This window comes from Rhinolophus sinicus, linkage group LG13 (genome assembly GCF_036562045.2).
Source record: "Rhinolophus sinicus isolate RSC01 linkage group LG13, ASM3656204v1, whole genome shotgun sequence".
Classification (NCBI taxonomy): domain Eukaryota; kingdom Metazoa; phylum Chordata; class Mammalia; order Chiroptera; family Rhinolophidae; genus Rhinolophus; species Rhinolophus sinicus.
This window is the reverse complement of record NC_133762.1, coordinates 12,832,644-12,848,764: the sequence shown is the minus strand read 5'-3', so window position 1 is coordinate 12,848,764 and position 16,121 is coordinate 12,832,644. Positions and strand designations below refer to the sequence as shown.

General features: G+C 37.6%; 1 protein-coding gene across 5 annotated transcripts in view; it reads left to right on the top strand.

The window, feature by feature from the left end:
* Positions 1-1,012: 1,012 nt before the first annotated feature.
* BLM (BLM RecQ like helicase) overlaps positions 1,013-16,121 on the top strand; it is a 60,498-nt gene continuing 45,389 nt past the window's right edge. For all 5 annotated transcript variants that reach the window (XM_019716111.2, XM_019716110.2, XM_074318131.1 and 2 more), the window contains exons 1-5: positions 1,013-1,109; positions 9,936-10,037; positions 11,142-11,842; positions 12,950-13,112; positions 15,869-15,990. In XM_019716111.2, coding sequence (XP_019571670.2) covers positions 9,940-10,037; positions 11,142-11,842; positions 12,950-13,112; positions 15,869-15,990 — 1,084 coding nt within the window. In that variant the 5' untranslated portion in view covers positions 1,013-1,109; positions 9,936-9,939. The remainder of the gene's footprint in view (positions 1,110-9,935; positions 10,038-11,141; positions 11,843-12,949; positions 13,113-15,868; positions 15,991-16,121) is intronic.

Genomic DNA, 16,121 nt, shown 5'->3' with positions numbered 1-16,121 from the left:
CAGGACGCCTGGCACTAGACGGCACAAAACTGAAAGATAGTGAAGGAAAAAGCAAAAGGAGGGTTTAGGCAGGGTGTGGGGCAGGCAATTTCAGCTAAGTGTCCCCCTTCACTGAGTTCTGAGAGGATCCTACCGAATGTTCTGGGTGGCATCCTTTGAGTGTAAGTGTTAGCAGTTTTATTCTTTTGGTAGATTATTCATAAAGTGTACTTTGTCTCTATCCTGCTTCCTATTTGGCCATTTTGCTATTAAAAATATGCTTAACTCACTCTGCTTTTTTAAAGAGTAACAACAATGTGTTGTTTTCTCCTAACATTTAAAAATTGGCAGACTTCACATACAAAAACACTCAGACTTTCAGTTTTGCTTAAAAGAGAAATAAATGAAGGAAGGAATCAAAGAAAAAATAAAGGAAGATCTGGCCACAGGGCCACATTCCTGCGTGGCCACAATCAGCTGGAACCGCACGCAGCATGGCTTCTCACTCAGGTAAGGTACATGGCTCCTGGAGGCATCTGAGTTTGCGACCCTTTTCCCCGTCGATGACAACTGACTGTTGCTGGAGTGCAGGAGTACGGTGAGGGCAGAGGCCAGCACTAACTAAGCGGCTGGGCAGAGACGGCCGAAGCCTCAACGACAGACGCTCAGAGCCATCGAGCCGCTGGCGCAGAGCCTTGCCTAGCCTGTAGGGACCGGCAATTCTCAGGCTCCCCTCAAACCTCGGGGTTTTCCATCCCAACACAGCCCGGGTTTCCAGTGCGGCTTTTATATAAAAAGCCTCCACCTGACACTAGGAAATACAAGCGAGCCCTAGCTAGCACCGGAAGCCCGGGATGTTTAACCGCAGTCATCTGACCTCCCATTCTGGGCTCTCATTGGGCTTTGGGAACACGTGGCCCCCTCTGCGCGCATGGCGACCCCGCCCCGGCAGCCCCCGGGGGCGGGGACAGGTGCCACGGGGCCACGGTATTGGTCAGCGTCTTCAGGACGCAGCCAATCGGAATCTGCCGACTTCTGGCGCGAAATGAGCTGGCGCGCAGCAAGCGCGCTGAGGAGGCGGCGCGGGGAGTTTGGACTCTGGTTCCGCCGGCTGGGAGCCTGAGGGAGAGGTGAGTGCGGCGCGAGAACTTAAGCTCGGCCTGCCCCGGGCCCAGCTCGCCTCTCAGGCCCGGCCAGACAGGAAAGCCTCGCCGACTCCCCCGTCACTCGCCCCCGTTCGGCCCGCTGAGTTCTGTCGTCTGACGGGCAGCCTGGGAGAAAGCGAGACGGTTCCCTGAGGCAAACAGGCCCGGGGCGGAGGCGAGCTATGCCAGGCGGGGTCGCCCAGGGCGTTGGGGCCGAGCCGGCCTAGTGCCCCCTGTGTGTTCTCCTTCAGGTATCCAGTACCTGCCGTGGTGCCTGGCTCAGTAGTAACCGGCTAGGCCCAACCCAGGCCGCCGCCCCTGCCCCGCTGTCGCTCCTGAGGGACCAAAACTGCACTGTTCTGTGGCCTTTCACAGTCACGAGGCGGGCTCCTGTGGGCTCCGTGCTTGGCACCCGTCTTCTTACGTTGTCGCTTCCCAATACCCCAGCAAAGGGAAGTGGCTAGGGACACAGACTGTGGCAGATGCCCGCGCTGGCATCCCTGTTCTTTACGTATCAGCTCTGTCACTCCGCGGTCATTTCAATTAAGTGCCTTGGTTTCTTTCTGTCAGGTGGGGGAAATGACCTGTTCTGCATCCCGGCCTTTTTGTCAGGATTAAACGACTTAGTATATGCAATAAATGCTTCCAAGTGTACTTGGTACGTAGTAACGGCTCTATTGTTACCCAAAGAAGTAGGTCCAATTGTCCTCGTTTTAGACCCGGAGAATCTGAAGCACAAAGAGCTTGTCGGTGCTGGAAGGGCTTTTGGTGATGAAGTGCTCGAGACAGGATTTGAACTAAGCTGCCTTCAAAGCGTCTTCCTAAACATCAGGCTTTCTTTCCCTCATACCCCTCACCTGCCTTTAGGTTACTCATAACTTTGGCCACCTGAAGTCCTGAGACGGAGCAAATGCCTGACAGCTCCTGGTGCCACCAATGTACATGGCACTCCTGTGCCGGTGTCAAGACTAAGGAGCAGTCGTGGGAGAGACTGAGTGAGATCAGAAACTGATAAGGGGGAGGCAGGGTATTCTGTGTCGGGAATAGTAAATAGAAGTTAATTGAACCTATCTTTTGTTAGTTGGGCAGCTGTCAGAGTAGCGAATAGTCAACTGGGAGGAGAAATTTCTGCAGAGGTAGCTGTGGCCTACATTTTACTGATGAGGAAACCCAGACTAAAAAATTGGGCAAAGACCATAGTGTTAGATGTGTCGTAAAAGAACAATATGCATGGAAATTACACGCATCTACTTTAGGATAGTCGATATGATCTATGAGAAGGGAGGGAAAGGAGATAAGGGGAATGAGTGGGATTTTAAATATATTTGAAATTTTTATTCTTGAAAAGAGAAACAAGACAGAACTTCTTAAATTTGGTTGGTGGGTACATAGGTATTCTATTTTTTGTATGTTTGAGATAGTTAACATTAAAAGCAACGTAAAGTAAAATAAATGTATATATTAAATATAGCGTTGACATTAATTATATTAAACATGTTTATTTTAGTGCATGCATATTCTTTGTTTTTTTTTTAAATATATTTCTCTTAAGGGAAGAAAGGATAGAGCAAAGAGGTCCAAAGTAATTGCAAAATACTTTTGGGAACCAATGCTGAAAGCCCGTGTAGGTCTCCATTGCCAGATACAAATCATTGCACAAGTCAATTGCACAAATAGTGCATAGATTACCCTTCTTTACAACCTCCACCCTGATTGGAAAGTTCTACTTGTTTCAAGCTTGTCTTGTGTTTTTCTAAACATAATAAGTTTAATTGCTTTATACTGTTATGCCTGATACTGTTTACTTCTGTTAGAACTAGTTCTCATTCTTGATTCCTTGTGTGCTTGGCTATTTTTGTCTGTGTGTTGTACACACTGTCTTGAAAAATTATTTGTGGGAATTATTTAAGGCCTAAGATAAAGGTGTATTCCTCCAGCGATGTTTTGCATGTGCGTCTGCAGGTGTCTTAGAGTTGGGATTACTTTAATCTAAATTTGTGAATTGAGTTTTTTTTATTATGCAGGTATAAAAATTGGGTTGAAAAGATTCTTGAGCTTGTGGTTTAAGGGTCTGTCCCACGCCATCCCTCAGCAATTGGTAACTTTACTTATAGACAGACACTGGGGAACAAAGTAGGTTTAAATTTTGATTTACCTTTTCCCAAATGATACAGCCCTTTGGGGTGCTGATTTCATAGGGCAGTAATACTTCCCACCTTGAGTGGACCCTAACTTGATTCAGAACATCTTTTCCTCCAAGGCTTTAAAAACTGATGTTCAAATTCTCAGGATTAGACACCTACCTTCAGGAGAAAAGCAACCTCAGTGTTCTCCTTACCTTTCTGGGTTCCCACTTTGATTTCGATTTTGGCCTGATAATTTTTTAAGCCTGTCCGAGATTTGATGTACTTAATACTTTCTTAGTTTATCCAGCAATAATCTACAGCAACTGTCAACAAACCTTTTCTGTGAAGGGCCAGATAGTAAATATTTTAGGCTTTGCAGACCACACATTCTCTGTTATAACTAACTGTGGTGCTAAAGCAGCCACAGGTAGTATGTAAACAAATGGGTATGGTTGTGTTTTAGTAAAACTTGATTTATGAAAACAGGCTGCTGGCCACATTTGGCCCATGATTCGGCCCATGAGTCACAGTTTGCCACTTCCTGATCTAGAGTATATGGCTTATTGATTATCCCAGGAACATTTGTTAAATATTGATTCTTTTCCCTACTTTGTTTTTTTCTGTCCTTACAGATTAAACATATTTTGGAGATTAAGTTTTTCATTTTTAAAGATGAGTACCATACCATTTAAATTATTGTTATATTTAATATGATTATAATATTTGTAATGCTAGTTGCCACTGCAGTGTTATTTAGTATTCTTGTGCTTTTAGTCAAATGAATTTAAGGAGCATTTTTGTTGAGTTTTGTAAAATATTCTTGTGGTATTCCAATTGGAATTTTGTTAAACTCATAAATTAATTTACGAAGAACTGTTGTCTTTATAATATTTAAACCTTTCATTTAAGAGCATGAACTATTTCTCTATTCAAATCTTTTTTATTTCTCCCAGTAATATTTGGTCATTTTCTTTATATTGGGAAGATGTATGTCTTTGTTAGGTTAATTGGTAGTTGTTTAATATTTTTCATTGCTATTGTTAATTGAATACCTTTTTAAAATTGTATTTTCTAGTTAGTTATTACTACCACATGAGAATGCGTTTGACTTTTGTGAATTTATACTTTTATTTAAACACTTCACTGAAGTTTTAATTATCTATTGTTGACTGATTTTCTTTGGATCTTGTTGGTATATAATCAGATTGTCTACATGTAATGATATTCACATTTCTTCTTTTCTAGTATTTTCCTTTTTGAATATTTTTGCACTGGCAAGAACGTTCAGTATGAGAGTGAAAATAAAAGAGCAGCCTTGTTTTTGCCCATATTTTTAATGGATTCACCCCTATTATAAAATATTATATTGGGTCTTGATTTTAAATATTTGTAATTCTATGTTTTGATGTACCTATTAGAAATGGTTTGAATTTTATCCAATGCCTTTTCAAAAATGCACTGATTATACATACTGTGTGATTCCATATATACAAATCAAGAAGTTCAAGAATAAACAAAACTAATCTGTGGTGATAAAGTCAGATAGTGGTTACATCTTGTGGTTACATCTGGGGTGTATTACATCTGGGGTGTATTAACTGGGAAAGGGTACAAGAAAGCATACTGAGGTGCTAGAAATGTTCCATACCTTGATTTGAATATTGTTTACACAGTATATCGGTAGGTAAAACCGAGCCATGCACTTAAGATCATTGTACTTTACAGCTTGTAAGTTTTACCCCAATAGAAATGTATTTTTAAAATTTATTGATCTGATCATACTGATTTTTGTTATTTAAACTGTTAAGATAATATATCGTTTTAGTGGTTTCACTTAAAGTTAAATCAGCTTTACGTTTCTGGGGTAAGCCATAGTTGATCACAGTTGTAATCCTTGGGAGACATCCTTTCTATATTCTTTAACATTGTTTTTTATTCTTTCACTTAATAAATATTAAGTGCTAGGTGCTTAGAGATGCTATGGGTTATAAAACCAATAATGGCTCATTTCGCATTGTGCTTACTTACAATCTAGTAAAAGAAATACCAATCAAATAATTACGAAAGTGAATGTTGAATTGCAACTATGGTAAGAACTGCAATTGACAGATATTTGTTATTATAAGACTGTATTATAGGGAAATTTTTCTTTATCAAATACGTCCATTACCTACTATGTGCCAGATACTATTCTGAGCAATTCACAAATGTTGTTTCATTCAAATTCACATACTAAGCATATGAGGTGGGCAGGCATTGTATAGATGAGGAATCTGAGGTACAAAGAGGTTAACTGTTATGTCCAAGGGCACTTAGCTACTGAGCGGCAGAGCCAAGATACAAACCCATGTACTTTGGCTCCGAGCCCCAAGCTCTTAACCACTCTTTTGTGACTACCTAAAGATGGAGCTTTCTTAAGAAAGTAATGGTTAGGTTGACATATGAAGGATGAGTAGAAACAAACTGTGTCAAGAGGATCTGAAAGAAGGCTTGTGTTTGAAGAAGGCGCGTGTAGTCAACTGTGTGATATACTAAAGAGGCCAAGAAAGAGAAGGATTGAAAAAGGCTACTGGATTCAGTAACATGGAGATCATTAGTGACCCTCTTAAAGGTTTTAGCATTGCGATCAGGGTAGAAGCCAGATTTGTGTGCCAGTGTGGCAGAGTGGAGAGTGAAGATAAGAAATTTGGCTCTGCAGGGTGGAAGAGACAACAGTACCTATAAGTAGATATGGAGTCATATAAATGTCATGCTTTGAGTTTTATTTCCCCCAAAGGGAGAGACTCTCACATGTTTGAAAACTAAAGGGAAGCTAGTTGAGAAGGAGGGACTGTTGATTATACAAGAAAGAGAAATATTAGTAATAGAGTAAGGCTTTTGAGAAGATGGAGGATATGTAGGGATCTAAAGTTTCACGTGGAGAACTGGACCTTGTCAAAGCAGTTAGGGCTCGGTCCACATAAATAGGGAGCATGTATGTTTGGCAGCAAAAAATGGGGGAGTTCTTATGGTGGTTTCTGCTTTCTCTGTAAAGAAAGAAGGAAGTCATACACTGAAAGGAGTAAAAATTTTGAGCAGGTGATTGTATAAGATGAGAATAAATGGACCACAGAAATGCAGTTTTTGAGGACAGTGTTGTGGGCCCATTTGAGGTTGATGAACATGAACTTCAGTTACTTTTTTTGTTCTTACGATGTTTTATTATGTTTTAGGATCAGAACCATACTTGTTCCATAGAATGAATTTGGGTGCTTTTTAAAAAAACTTCATCTTGGTTTCCTGTTTGTTTCTTGTATCAGTATTGATAATTTATATTTTTGTCAAAAAATCTTTAAGTTTTTAAATCAACTATCATATGTAATGTACTATCTTTTCCAAAAATGACCTCTTGATATTATCAGTTCCCTTAATTTTTCTTTATTGGCTTTCCTGCCATTAAATTTTTTTTGTTTTTGAATTGTTATTCTGTGCTTTTTCTAAGATCTTAACATATATGTAATTAGTTCATTGCTTTCTTCTCCTTTGATCATAATCAAATAAAGCAGACTCTTACCAAAGGTTATAGATTCCTGGTGGGACTCAGAACCCCTTGAAACAATTGTGTTCGTTTTTCTGGGCAGAGGGTCCATCTCTTTCATCAGATTGTTATCAGAACCTAACCCAAAATGCTAAGAACCACCGCCACCAACAGTTCAATGTGTAGTGTTTAATTATCACTCTTTACAAATAATATCATTTTATAATGTTGGGATTTTTTTCGCTGCTCCATTTGTTTTATTGACCATATTTTAAGCTTTCTAAATTTTGTTTCTATTTTTCTTACAAATTTGTTTTTTATTTAACTTGTGTCTCTAGTTTGAAATGGTATAAAATCTCTACTTTTTTGTATCTTACCAGAAAAATTATAGTTTTCTTCAAGACAGTTTTTTGATTTCTCATCAACATTTTTAAAAGAAATTGTATTTGCTAATCTTCTTATTTTAGCCCTGCCAAATACCTATTAATTCCAGAATCATAGCAGGCTAATTTTAGAAGGAAACATAGAAATTCTCTAACCCAACCTTCTTATTTTAGAAATGAGGACACTAGAGAGAGTCAATGAATTCCTCAAAGCCACACAGTGAATTTGTGGCAGAATTGATCGAAGAACCTGGGTTCTTAGTAAATTTCTCATTTGTATAGGTCTTTTCTTTTTATAGTAAAGTGGTACTGATCTTACAGTTTTGCTTCTTTGTGTTATTTCTCCTTGCATTTTTAATAGTTTTAGCTTTATGCATTTTCTTGCTCTGTTGTTTGGGTCACATAAATTAAATGTAGTTTGTGCTTTTTATCATTTTACAGTGATTTTTTATTTATTCCCATTAGTTTGAATTCTACTTTGATATAATGTGTAGGTCCTTTTTATATCTCTTATCCATTGTTTTGTTTAATTTTACCTATTATAATTGAAAGATAATAGAAGTCTAAAAGATGGAGCATTACTTTAAATACATTTCTTAAAAAGAGAGATAATTAAAACCTCTGTGATAAAAACAGTAATATGAAAGATCCTCGGAAAAATGGACCTGGAGACCACTTGATACCCAATAATTAATAAATTTCCATTTATTATTGGAAATAATGGGATTACAGATTTTGATAACTATTTTTCTTAAGTAAGCCACACACAGAAGATAAATGATACATGACGATAAAGGAATAGGATATATAACATTTATGAAATCCCTGTTAAAAATCTCCCTTTGTCTAGACATTGTGTTTGCTAGGTGTTTAATTTGACTAGAGAAGAAAGGGATTTGCTTGCCCCTCCCTAGTGCACAGTGAGGTTCCTAAAATTATGATTGGCTCTTACTCAGGCTCACCTCTTGCCCCAGGGAAGGTAGCTCCTCCCCTTTGAACAGTAACCTAGTAGGGCTCACAGAGCTTAGCTGTGTTTTTTCAGTACTCACCCCCTAAAACCTCTAAAATGGGAGGTGCCTTTGGACATGAAGGGATTGTGGTCTTAAAATATTCTCCAATTAAAAAAAAAAAATCAGGCTCCTGAAGGGAAATGGCTGATTCTAAGTCTGGAGCAAAAAGTACACAAGATAAGCCTGGGATATCTTTTCATTCCAAATAATAAGGAAATTCAAAAACTACTAAGATTATGTCAAAAGTACTGAAGAACCAACCTGAAAAGGCTTCCACTGGCCAAACAAGAAATAATTTGAGAATCAGTAAGGATGATAGCTGTATTGGAGTGAAACATACCTAATATGTTTTATCCGTGAGTTTATAATGATACTAAAAAAAACTGACCACCACTGGAGGTTGTTAGAGAATGAAAGGAGAGAATTCCACATTACTCCTGTCTTTCCTTTGTGAACTGTTCTACTGGGAAACAAAAAAGTAGATCAGAGGAGGTTTCTCTTGACAAAAATATTTCAACTAATCAGTGAAGAAGGAAAGACAGAATTAAAATATCACCATTTGGCAAATTCCAAAATAATGAAGTGAGGACCTTAAGATGTGTGTAGATGAAACAATATTGGATGAGTTATAATTGTTGACTCCGGGTGGCAGGTATGTAGGAGCTCATTATACCCTTCTGTCTACTTTTTAATGTTAGTTTTGGTAAGAACTTTATTAAGACATAATCCACATGTTAATGTGAATTATTCAGTGTTTATTAATTAGCTATTTTACCTAAAGCATTTTAAAGAGGAAGAAGAGACAGAAATCATTCCTTCTTCTGGAGAAGGTGGAACAAAATAAAATCTATATTGTAATCATCATCAAGCTCAACATATGGAGCTTTCACAATTGAATATAATTCGGTTTCTTCCAAGTTTTTCTTCTTTTCACTATTATCTAAAGAGCTGATAAGCATAGGTGATTTTAATAATTAGTAGTGAGTGGAATAGATTTATGTAAAACTTCATATTTCTACAAATACCTAATGTTGTTAACCCTTCCTCCTAATATATGTTATAAAAGTAGATCTCTGTTAAAGATAGAATGGGAAAGGGGTTATAACTAGCAGCTAAAATGAGACTGTTCTACTCTCCATAGATTTTTGGCTATTTCGTCTTCCTTTACCCCAGTAACTTGAAGGTGGCTTGAGCTGTACGTTATCCAGGCAGTTGTTCAGCAGTATCACAGTTTGTTCCATAGGGGTACATATGCTTGGTAAAAGTATTCTTTCAGGTTGAAACCAGATCATTATGAAGCCCGGTATCTTGCTGGTGAACCATTGCTCTCAGTGATGATGCTCTTCCTTCTTTTCCCGATTGTCCCCTTGGGCAGAGAATTCAGTTATTCATTTGATTTTGGGTTTTCAGTATGCTTTGATCATTTTCTCCCACTTCACTCCCTGTCCAGTTTCTATTTATTCTTCAGGCCCAGGCCAGGTCCCGTTTGTTTGCAAGCCCTTTCCTAATAATCCCTTCCCTAGTGTCTTTTGTGCTTATTTTAGCATTGGGGGAAAACCAGGTCATTTTGCTATTCAAGTGAGACTTCAGTTAAAGATTATATATTTCAAATATCACCAGTTATAAATGTCAAAACAATTTATTGACCAAAAAAAAAGCCTCATTACTTTGGGCACAGTTGGAACCGTGTCCCCCCTGTCTCCCCACCAAAAGAAAATATTGTGATTAATGCAAAGTACATAACTCCACTAATAGTTTTTTCCCTCACTTTGTAGGATCATGGCTGCTGTTCCTCAAAATAATCTACAGGAGCAACTGGAGCGTCATTCAGCCAGAAAAGTTAATAATAAATTAAGTCTTTCAAAACCAAAATCTTCGTAAGTATTTTGGTTGGTTTGTTGTCACACAGCACGAACACAGTATCCTACAAATGAGATAGATATCTGTCCTTCCAACCCTTTCATTGTACAGATGAGGAAATAAAGCTGAGCGGTCAATGATTTTCCTAGATTGCAAGTTAACAGGAGAGCATACGTTAGCGGTGCCAGGTAATAACTTGTTCAGTGCTTCTGTACAGTTCCTGGCACATCATACTATGGAAATGTTTGTTGAATGAATGAATAATGAATCTTCTTGCAAATTTGGGCAAATAGGTGTTTTTAGTATTTTAATGTAATTTTATGCCTTTTCCAAAAATAGCTTATAAGGAAAACTATAGCTCTCTGGTTCTGCTCTTCCCTCCAAGCTTTATTCCAAAAGCCTAATATCTAATGATAAGTGTATTCTTTATTGTGTCCTTACCAGGTTCTAGACAATATTCTGGGTACTTGATTTTTTTTTTTTTAACTTTATTAAGTGTGTTTTTCCTGGACCATCAGCTCCAAGTCAACTAGTTGTTTCAATCTAGTTGTGGAGGGCGCAGCTCACAGTGGCTCATGTGGGGATTGAACCAGCAACCTTGTTGTTAAGAGCACCGCGCTCTAATCAGCTGAGCTAACCGGCTACCCCTGGGTGCTTGATTTTTAAAGTCACCATAGACCATCATGTCACTCAGACCAGATATGTACAAAATTCTTTTACTTGTCCTTCAGATCTCAGCGTAGCTAGCAGCTTTTAACTCTTTTCCCCACAAAACTTTTGTCAGAGTAGCAACAAGTAGCCGCATTTGAGTCTCTTTACTTTTTTACTTATGATGTCCCCTCCCTTTGGAGGTGCTGTTAATTAAATTTAAGGACTACCAGCCTGAGAAATAAAGTAGCCTGGATACTCTCAAAACTGAATAATCAGCCCCTGAATAGGAAGGGTCAGAGCACACCAAGTATAATTTAAGTTACGTTATAAATTTTAAAGTCAGAGAGGGAGATAGAGTCTTTGCTCGTTTATGATACAATGAAGATAAGTTATATAAATTAGTAAAAAGTTTTGTAGAGTTGGTGGGTTTGTTAAAATTTATCTAATTCAGGTTTTTGATTATTTTTCAGAGGTTTCACTTTTAAAAAGAAAACATCTTCAGCCAGCGATGTATCAGTGACTAGTGTGTCAGTTGCAAAAACACCTGTGTTAAGTGAGAAAGATGTTAACGTTACTGAGGCTTTTTCCTTCAGTGAAACTTTATCCCAAAGCACAAATCAGAAGACAGGCATCAATGACGTTAAAAATGCGCCAGCAGGACAGCAAACCAAGAGAGTTCGTTCAAAACCATTATTGCCAGATTTGGTGCAGGTTCCGCAAGAGGTTTTACGTACTACCCAGAACACACCGGTTATAAAGGAGTGCCGTGATTCTACTTTCAAGAAATTAGAGTTTAGTTCTTCATCAGATTCTTTTATTACCATCAACGACAGGGATGACATGGATGACTTTGATACTTCTGGAAATTCAAAAGCATTTGTTACACCACTCAAAAATCACTTTGTAAGAGTAAGCACTGCTCAGAAACCAGACAAGTCTAAGAGAAACTTTTTTAAAGCACAGCTTCATAAAGCAAACACAGTAAAGGCTGATTTGACTCCTTCCTCCTCTGAAGGCAAGCAAGCATATTTGACTAAGGAACCGAAGGACGACTTTGAGTGGTTAAGTAGCGATGTGATTTGCATCGATGATGGCCCCAATTCCAAAGAGCTTATAAATGAAGATACACAGGATAGTCACTCTGTAAAAACTCATTTGGGAGAGGAAAGAGGTAAAAAATTGTTATTTTACTTTCATTTCAATATGTCGATTGTATTCGTTCGTTCAAAGCTAGGGATTGGGAACACTGGCAAATATGATAAAGCTTTTTGTCCTTATGATTCATAGAGGTGCTTGTTGAGCAGTCTGTTGGCCACATTCTCGAGGCAGAACATACTGATGAAAATTTTATTCTGCTAACATCATTTTTGTATTAACATCAAGGGCAGCTCTGTAATTTTACATATGAAGAAAATAAGGTCCATCGAGATTAAAATGGCTTATTAATGGTCTTCTGGCTGGTTAGTGATAGAATTAGGAAGTGAAACTAAACTAAGCCTCTCATAATTCCTTTATGGCTTGCTGTCATGTATTGTTGTATAACGTGATGTAAGCATGCTGTTAAAGTATTAGAAATCGCATTCAAATTATTTTCTATTTCGGTCTCATAGTTATTTATAGCTTGAGATTAGCCATACATAGAGTACCTACTTTATGAAATAGTTGTAAATATGAGACTAAAATTTTAAAACATCTGAATCCCATGGTTACTTTAGGGTGAGAGAGGACTGAAAAGTGATTGCTAATAACCAATAGTATAGTCTAATCAAATGTGTTACTATTTATGAAGAGAAAATTTGGTAAAAGTTAAACTAGAGAGCAAAAATTTGGCATTGTGTTTCTCCTCGTAGTCAGGAGAGAGACACTGAATGTACTAGAGTCAATCACTAGGAAGCCTTTGTGGTCAAGTAGAAATAGTTTATCTGTACAGACAACAGTTATACAATGAACAAACTTATTTGTTGCATATTAAATATGAGTAAAAAATAGAACAACAAAAGTGCTGATACTGAGCATGGGCTTCATACTATATAACTGGAGACAACCATGAAAATCCTGAAGCAAATCTTCAGCCTCAATCTGGTATTCATTGGACTTACTCCAGTTGACTCAATAGTCATTGATGAAAAAAACAAGTCAACATTAATGCGTGAAAGGAGAATGGTCAGAGTGGTGTTATTGTTCATGACTTGCCTGAAGGACTCACTTTTCAGTGCTCATACCCTGTTCTTTCTGTCTCGTTAATTATTAAAATAACCTATGTTTATCAATTCTTTAGATAATAGTGAAAAGGAGAAAAGCTGGGAAGAAGCAGAATTACATTCAGTTGAGGAATTTCCATGTGTTGAGCTTGATGAAGATGATTACGATGTAGATTTTGTTCCACCTTCTCCAGAAGAAGGAACGACTTCTGCCTCTTCTTCCTCTTTAAAATGCTTTAGGTAAGATAGCTAATTAATTAGTAAGCGTCATTGTTTGTTTTGGGATATCTGAAATAATTTAAGTTAGTTATGTAATGTCGTTTCTATTTAAATTTCGTACTTCTGAAATTTATTTTGTATCCAAATGAAAGCTTCAAAAAAATCCGCATTGATATGTTTTTAGTTCCAGCTTTAGAATACTACCAAGATCCCTACGTTTTATGTCGTTGATTTTGACGTGGGGAATATATTCCTAAAAATATTACATTTTCAAACTCCTGGGCCTGAAATGACACAAAGCTAACTCCTTATTTGGGAAGTGACTTAGTAAGTGATGGGTCCGCCCTGCCTTTTTTTAATCCTGCAGGATAGAATTGGCCACTGTATTTGTCATTCACTGAATTTTAGTGAATTGGTGATGTGATGGTGGTTAATTGGGAGTGTTACGGGCAGAATACGTAGTCCTCACAGCTCAAGAGCCTAAAATGCTAATAGTCACTGTTACCTCCATTCTCACCCCCCGTGTCAGTCACAGGCCAGTTGAGTGGTAGAGTATATGCTACGCTATTAGCTAATATTTTGATGAGAAGTAGATCTCTAAGGTGTGATATCACCTTAATTAGGGGAGGAAGGCAGGAGGAGGGTGTTTGTGTGCATAGTCCGGTTGCTCTGGGTTTGTGTTTTTACAGGTGTGTTGGGATGTTTGAAGAGGAAGGAAAGGTTGAAGCATGATTGCTATTTGATGTCAAAACTAAAACACTGTACCATCTCCTCTCTCTCCCTCTCCTTTCCAATAGAAATTCAGCCAGAATTGTACAAAGTGAAAAACTGAACAAGAGTTCATATAGAGTCTAGATTCTAAATCATCATCCTCATTTAGCAGGTGAAGCAGCTGAGGCCCAGGAAGCAGCAGGGGATGGGCCAGGATGATAAAATTAATGGCAAATGGCCAGAGATCCAGTGTAGTGCTATTTCCTGGCTTTTTTCATTGTTTATTTAAAAAGTGTGTATTGCACAAATAACACTGTAACCACTTTAACAGCAGTACTTATAGTACTGCTTTAACAGTAGGTACTTGTAGTCTCAAAATTCCAACAAACCAAATGTTTTCTTTATCAATGTTCGGTGTTGATCCTTCTCTACATGTGTATGATTTTTGCATTGCTGTAATCAACATGCAACAGTAATTTTGTATTCAGCTTCTTTTCTCTTAATATTATTTTTAAATCATTTTCCATATTGCTGTGTAGTCTTTATTTTTATTCCTCTTAATGGTTGCATAATGTGAGTTGTCATACTATGACTTTACCTAGATCTTCAGCACTTGAAATGTTTATTTCCAAGGTAGATTCTCTCTATGTATTGTCCATTGCAATCTTGTATATTTATATATATATATTTGTATGTATTATAAAACAAATAGAATTTTCACAAATTAAATTTTATCTTTTGTTTTAAAATGCTTGTTGTGACTTCTGAATTAATTTCAGAAGTGTAATGGTCAGTGTAATATGTAATAGAAAATAGAAACGTTTTTGTATCTCTCTGTATTTTTAAACCTCTTTAGCTGGCGCTTAAAAGCCTTATCTTCAGGCTCAAAATTACCTTTCAGCTTTATCTCCAGTTATGCCCTTACAATAATACTAAGCTCCAAGGAGCCTAATGAAACAAACTGGAAAACAGTGCTGAAAATGTAAGGCTCTTTCTTTATGTATTATCATTTTATAAAACATAGTTATTCGTCGCTGATTTAGTAGAAGATTGCATTCCAAAATCTTGCTTTAGAAAAGTACAGTTGATTCCTGGATATCAAGTGAATAGATTTGTGTTTTTTATCCCTTCTTCATAGTCTGTTACTTCTCATACCCATCTTTCAAGATTTCCTCCAATCATACTCCCTTGGCAAAGTCTTCTCAAGCTCCAGAAAATGATGTCTCTCTTTGAATTTCCATACTACCTTCTCTGTAACAATTAGTACTAATTTATTTTGTTACTATTAAAGTATTTTTATATGCAGTCAGACCGACAATGTCTACATGTATTATAGCAGGGGTGCCACAAAAATGTATACAAGTGGACACTTTGGTCAGCGTTGCTCAAGCAGTAGTTCGCCATCATCAGAAGTGTCTGGATGCTGATGGGAACCACTTTGAGCACCTCTTGTAATTACAGAAGTCAAATATGACTTGTATTCACCTTTTGTTATTGGTATATATTGAGTATTACAATTTTAATACAGTTTTCCTTTCTTAAAATATGTATACATTTTTTTGGCACCCTCTGCATTTTTGTATGAATATACTCGTTGGTATGAGAGAGGTCTGGATAAATGCTTTAGAATCTCAGAAGACAGAGATGTTGAGAACCTGCTGGAGAAATCAGAAAAGTAACACTTGGGCTGGGCCTAGAAGAACAAGTGTGGTTTGGGCAAGAAGAGATTGAAATGGTGGGTTTTTCAACCTGAGAGAAGAGCAGAGGCAGAATTTCTAAAGTAAACAACACAGGGCTCATGTGAAGAATGTAAGGGATGCAATGTGATCGGAGCCTGAGATTACTGAAAGGGCAGAATTGGAGAGAAAGTTGAAAAGGTCGCTTAGGTCACAAGATGAAGGACTTTGAGGGCCAACTAAAGAGGTTTTAGAATAGAGCAGATATGAAAACATGTTTTTCTTTTCAGTTATATATCATCTAACCAGTTGTGGAGAAATATTATAGGAAAAATTATGCATTTGATCTAGTCTATACTTTGATTGGTTATATATTTTTTCAATTTGTAGTGTGTTGAAGGACTTTGACACCTGTGACAGGAAGGATGATCTCAGCACATCAGAGGACTTGTCAAAACCTGAGAAAATGCTTACTCAGCAGTGTAACCGAGAAACCAGCACAGACTGCAACGGTACAAAACATATTTTACTCATGCCACATATTTTAACTGCGTACTTTTAAAAAGAAAGTAAGATTGTATTTTTACCTGTGACTATAGTATACGATATCAAATTTATAGTTTATTTTTGCTCTAATAATCAA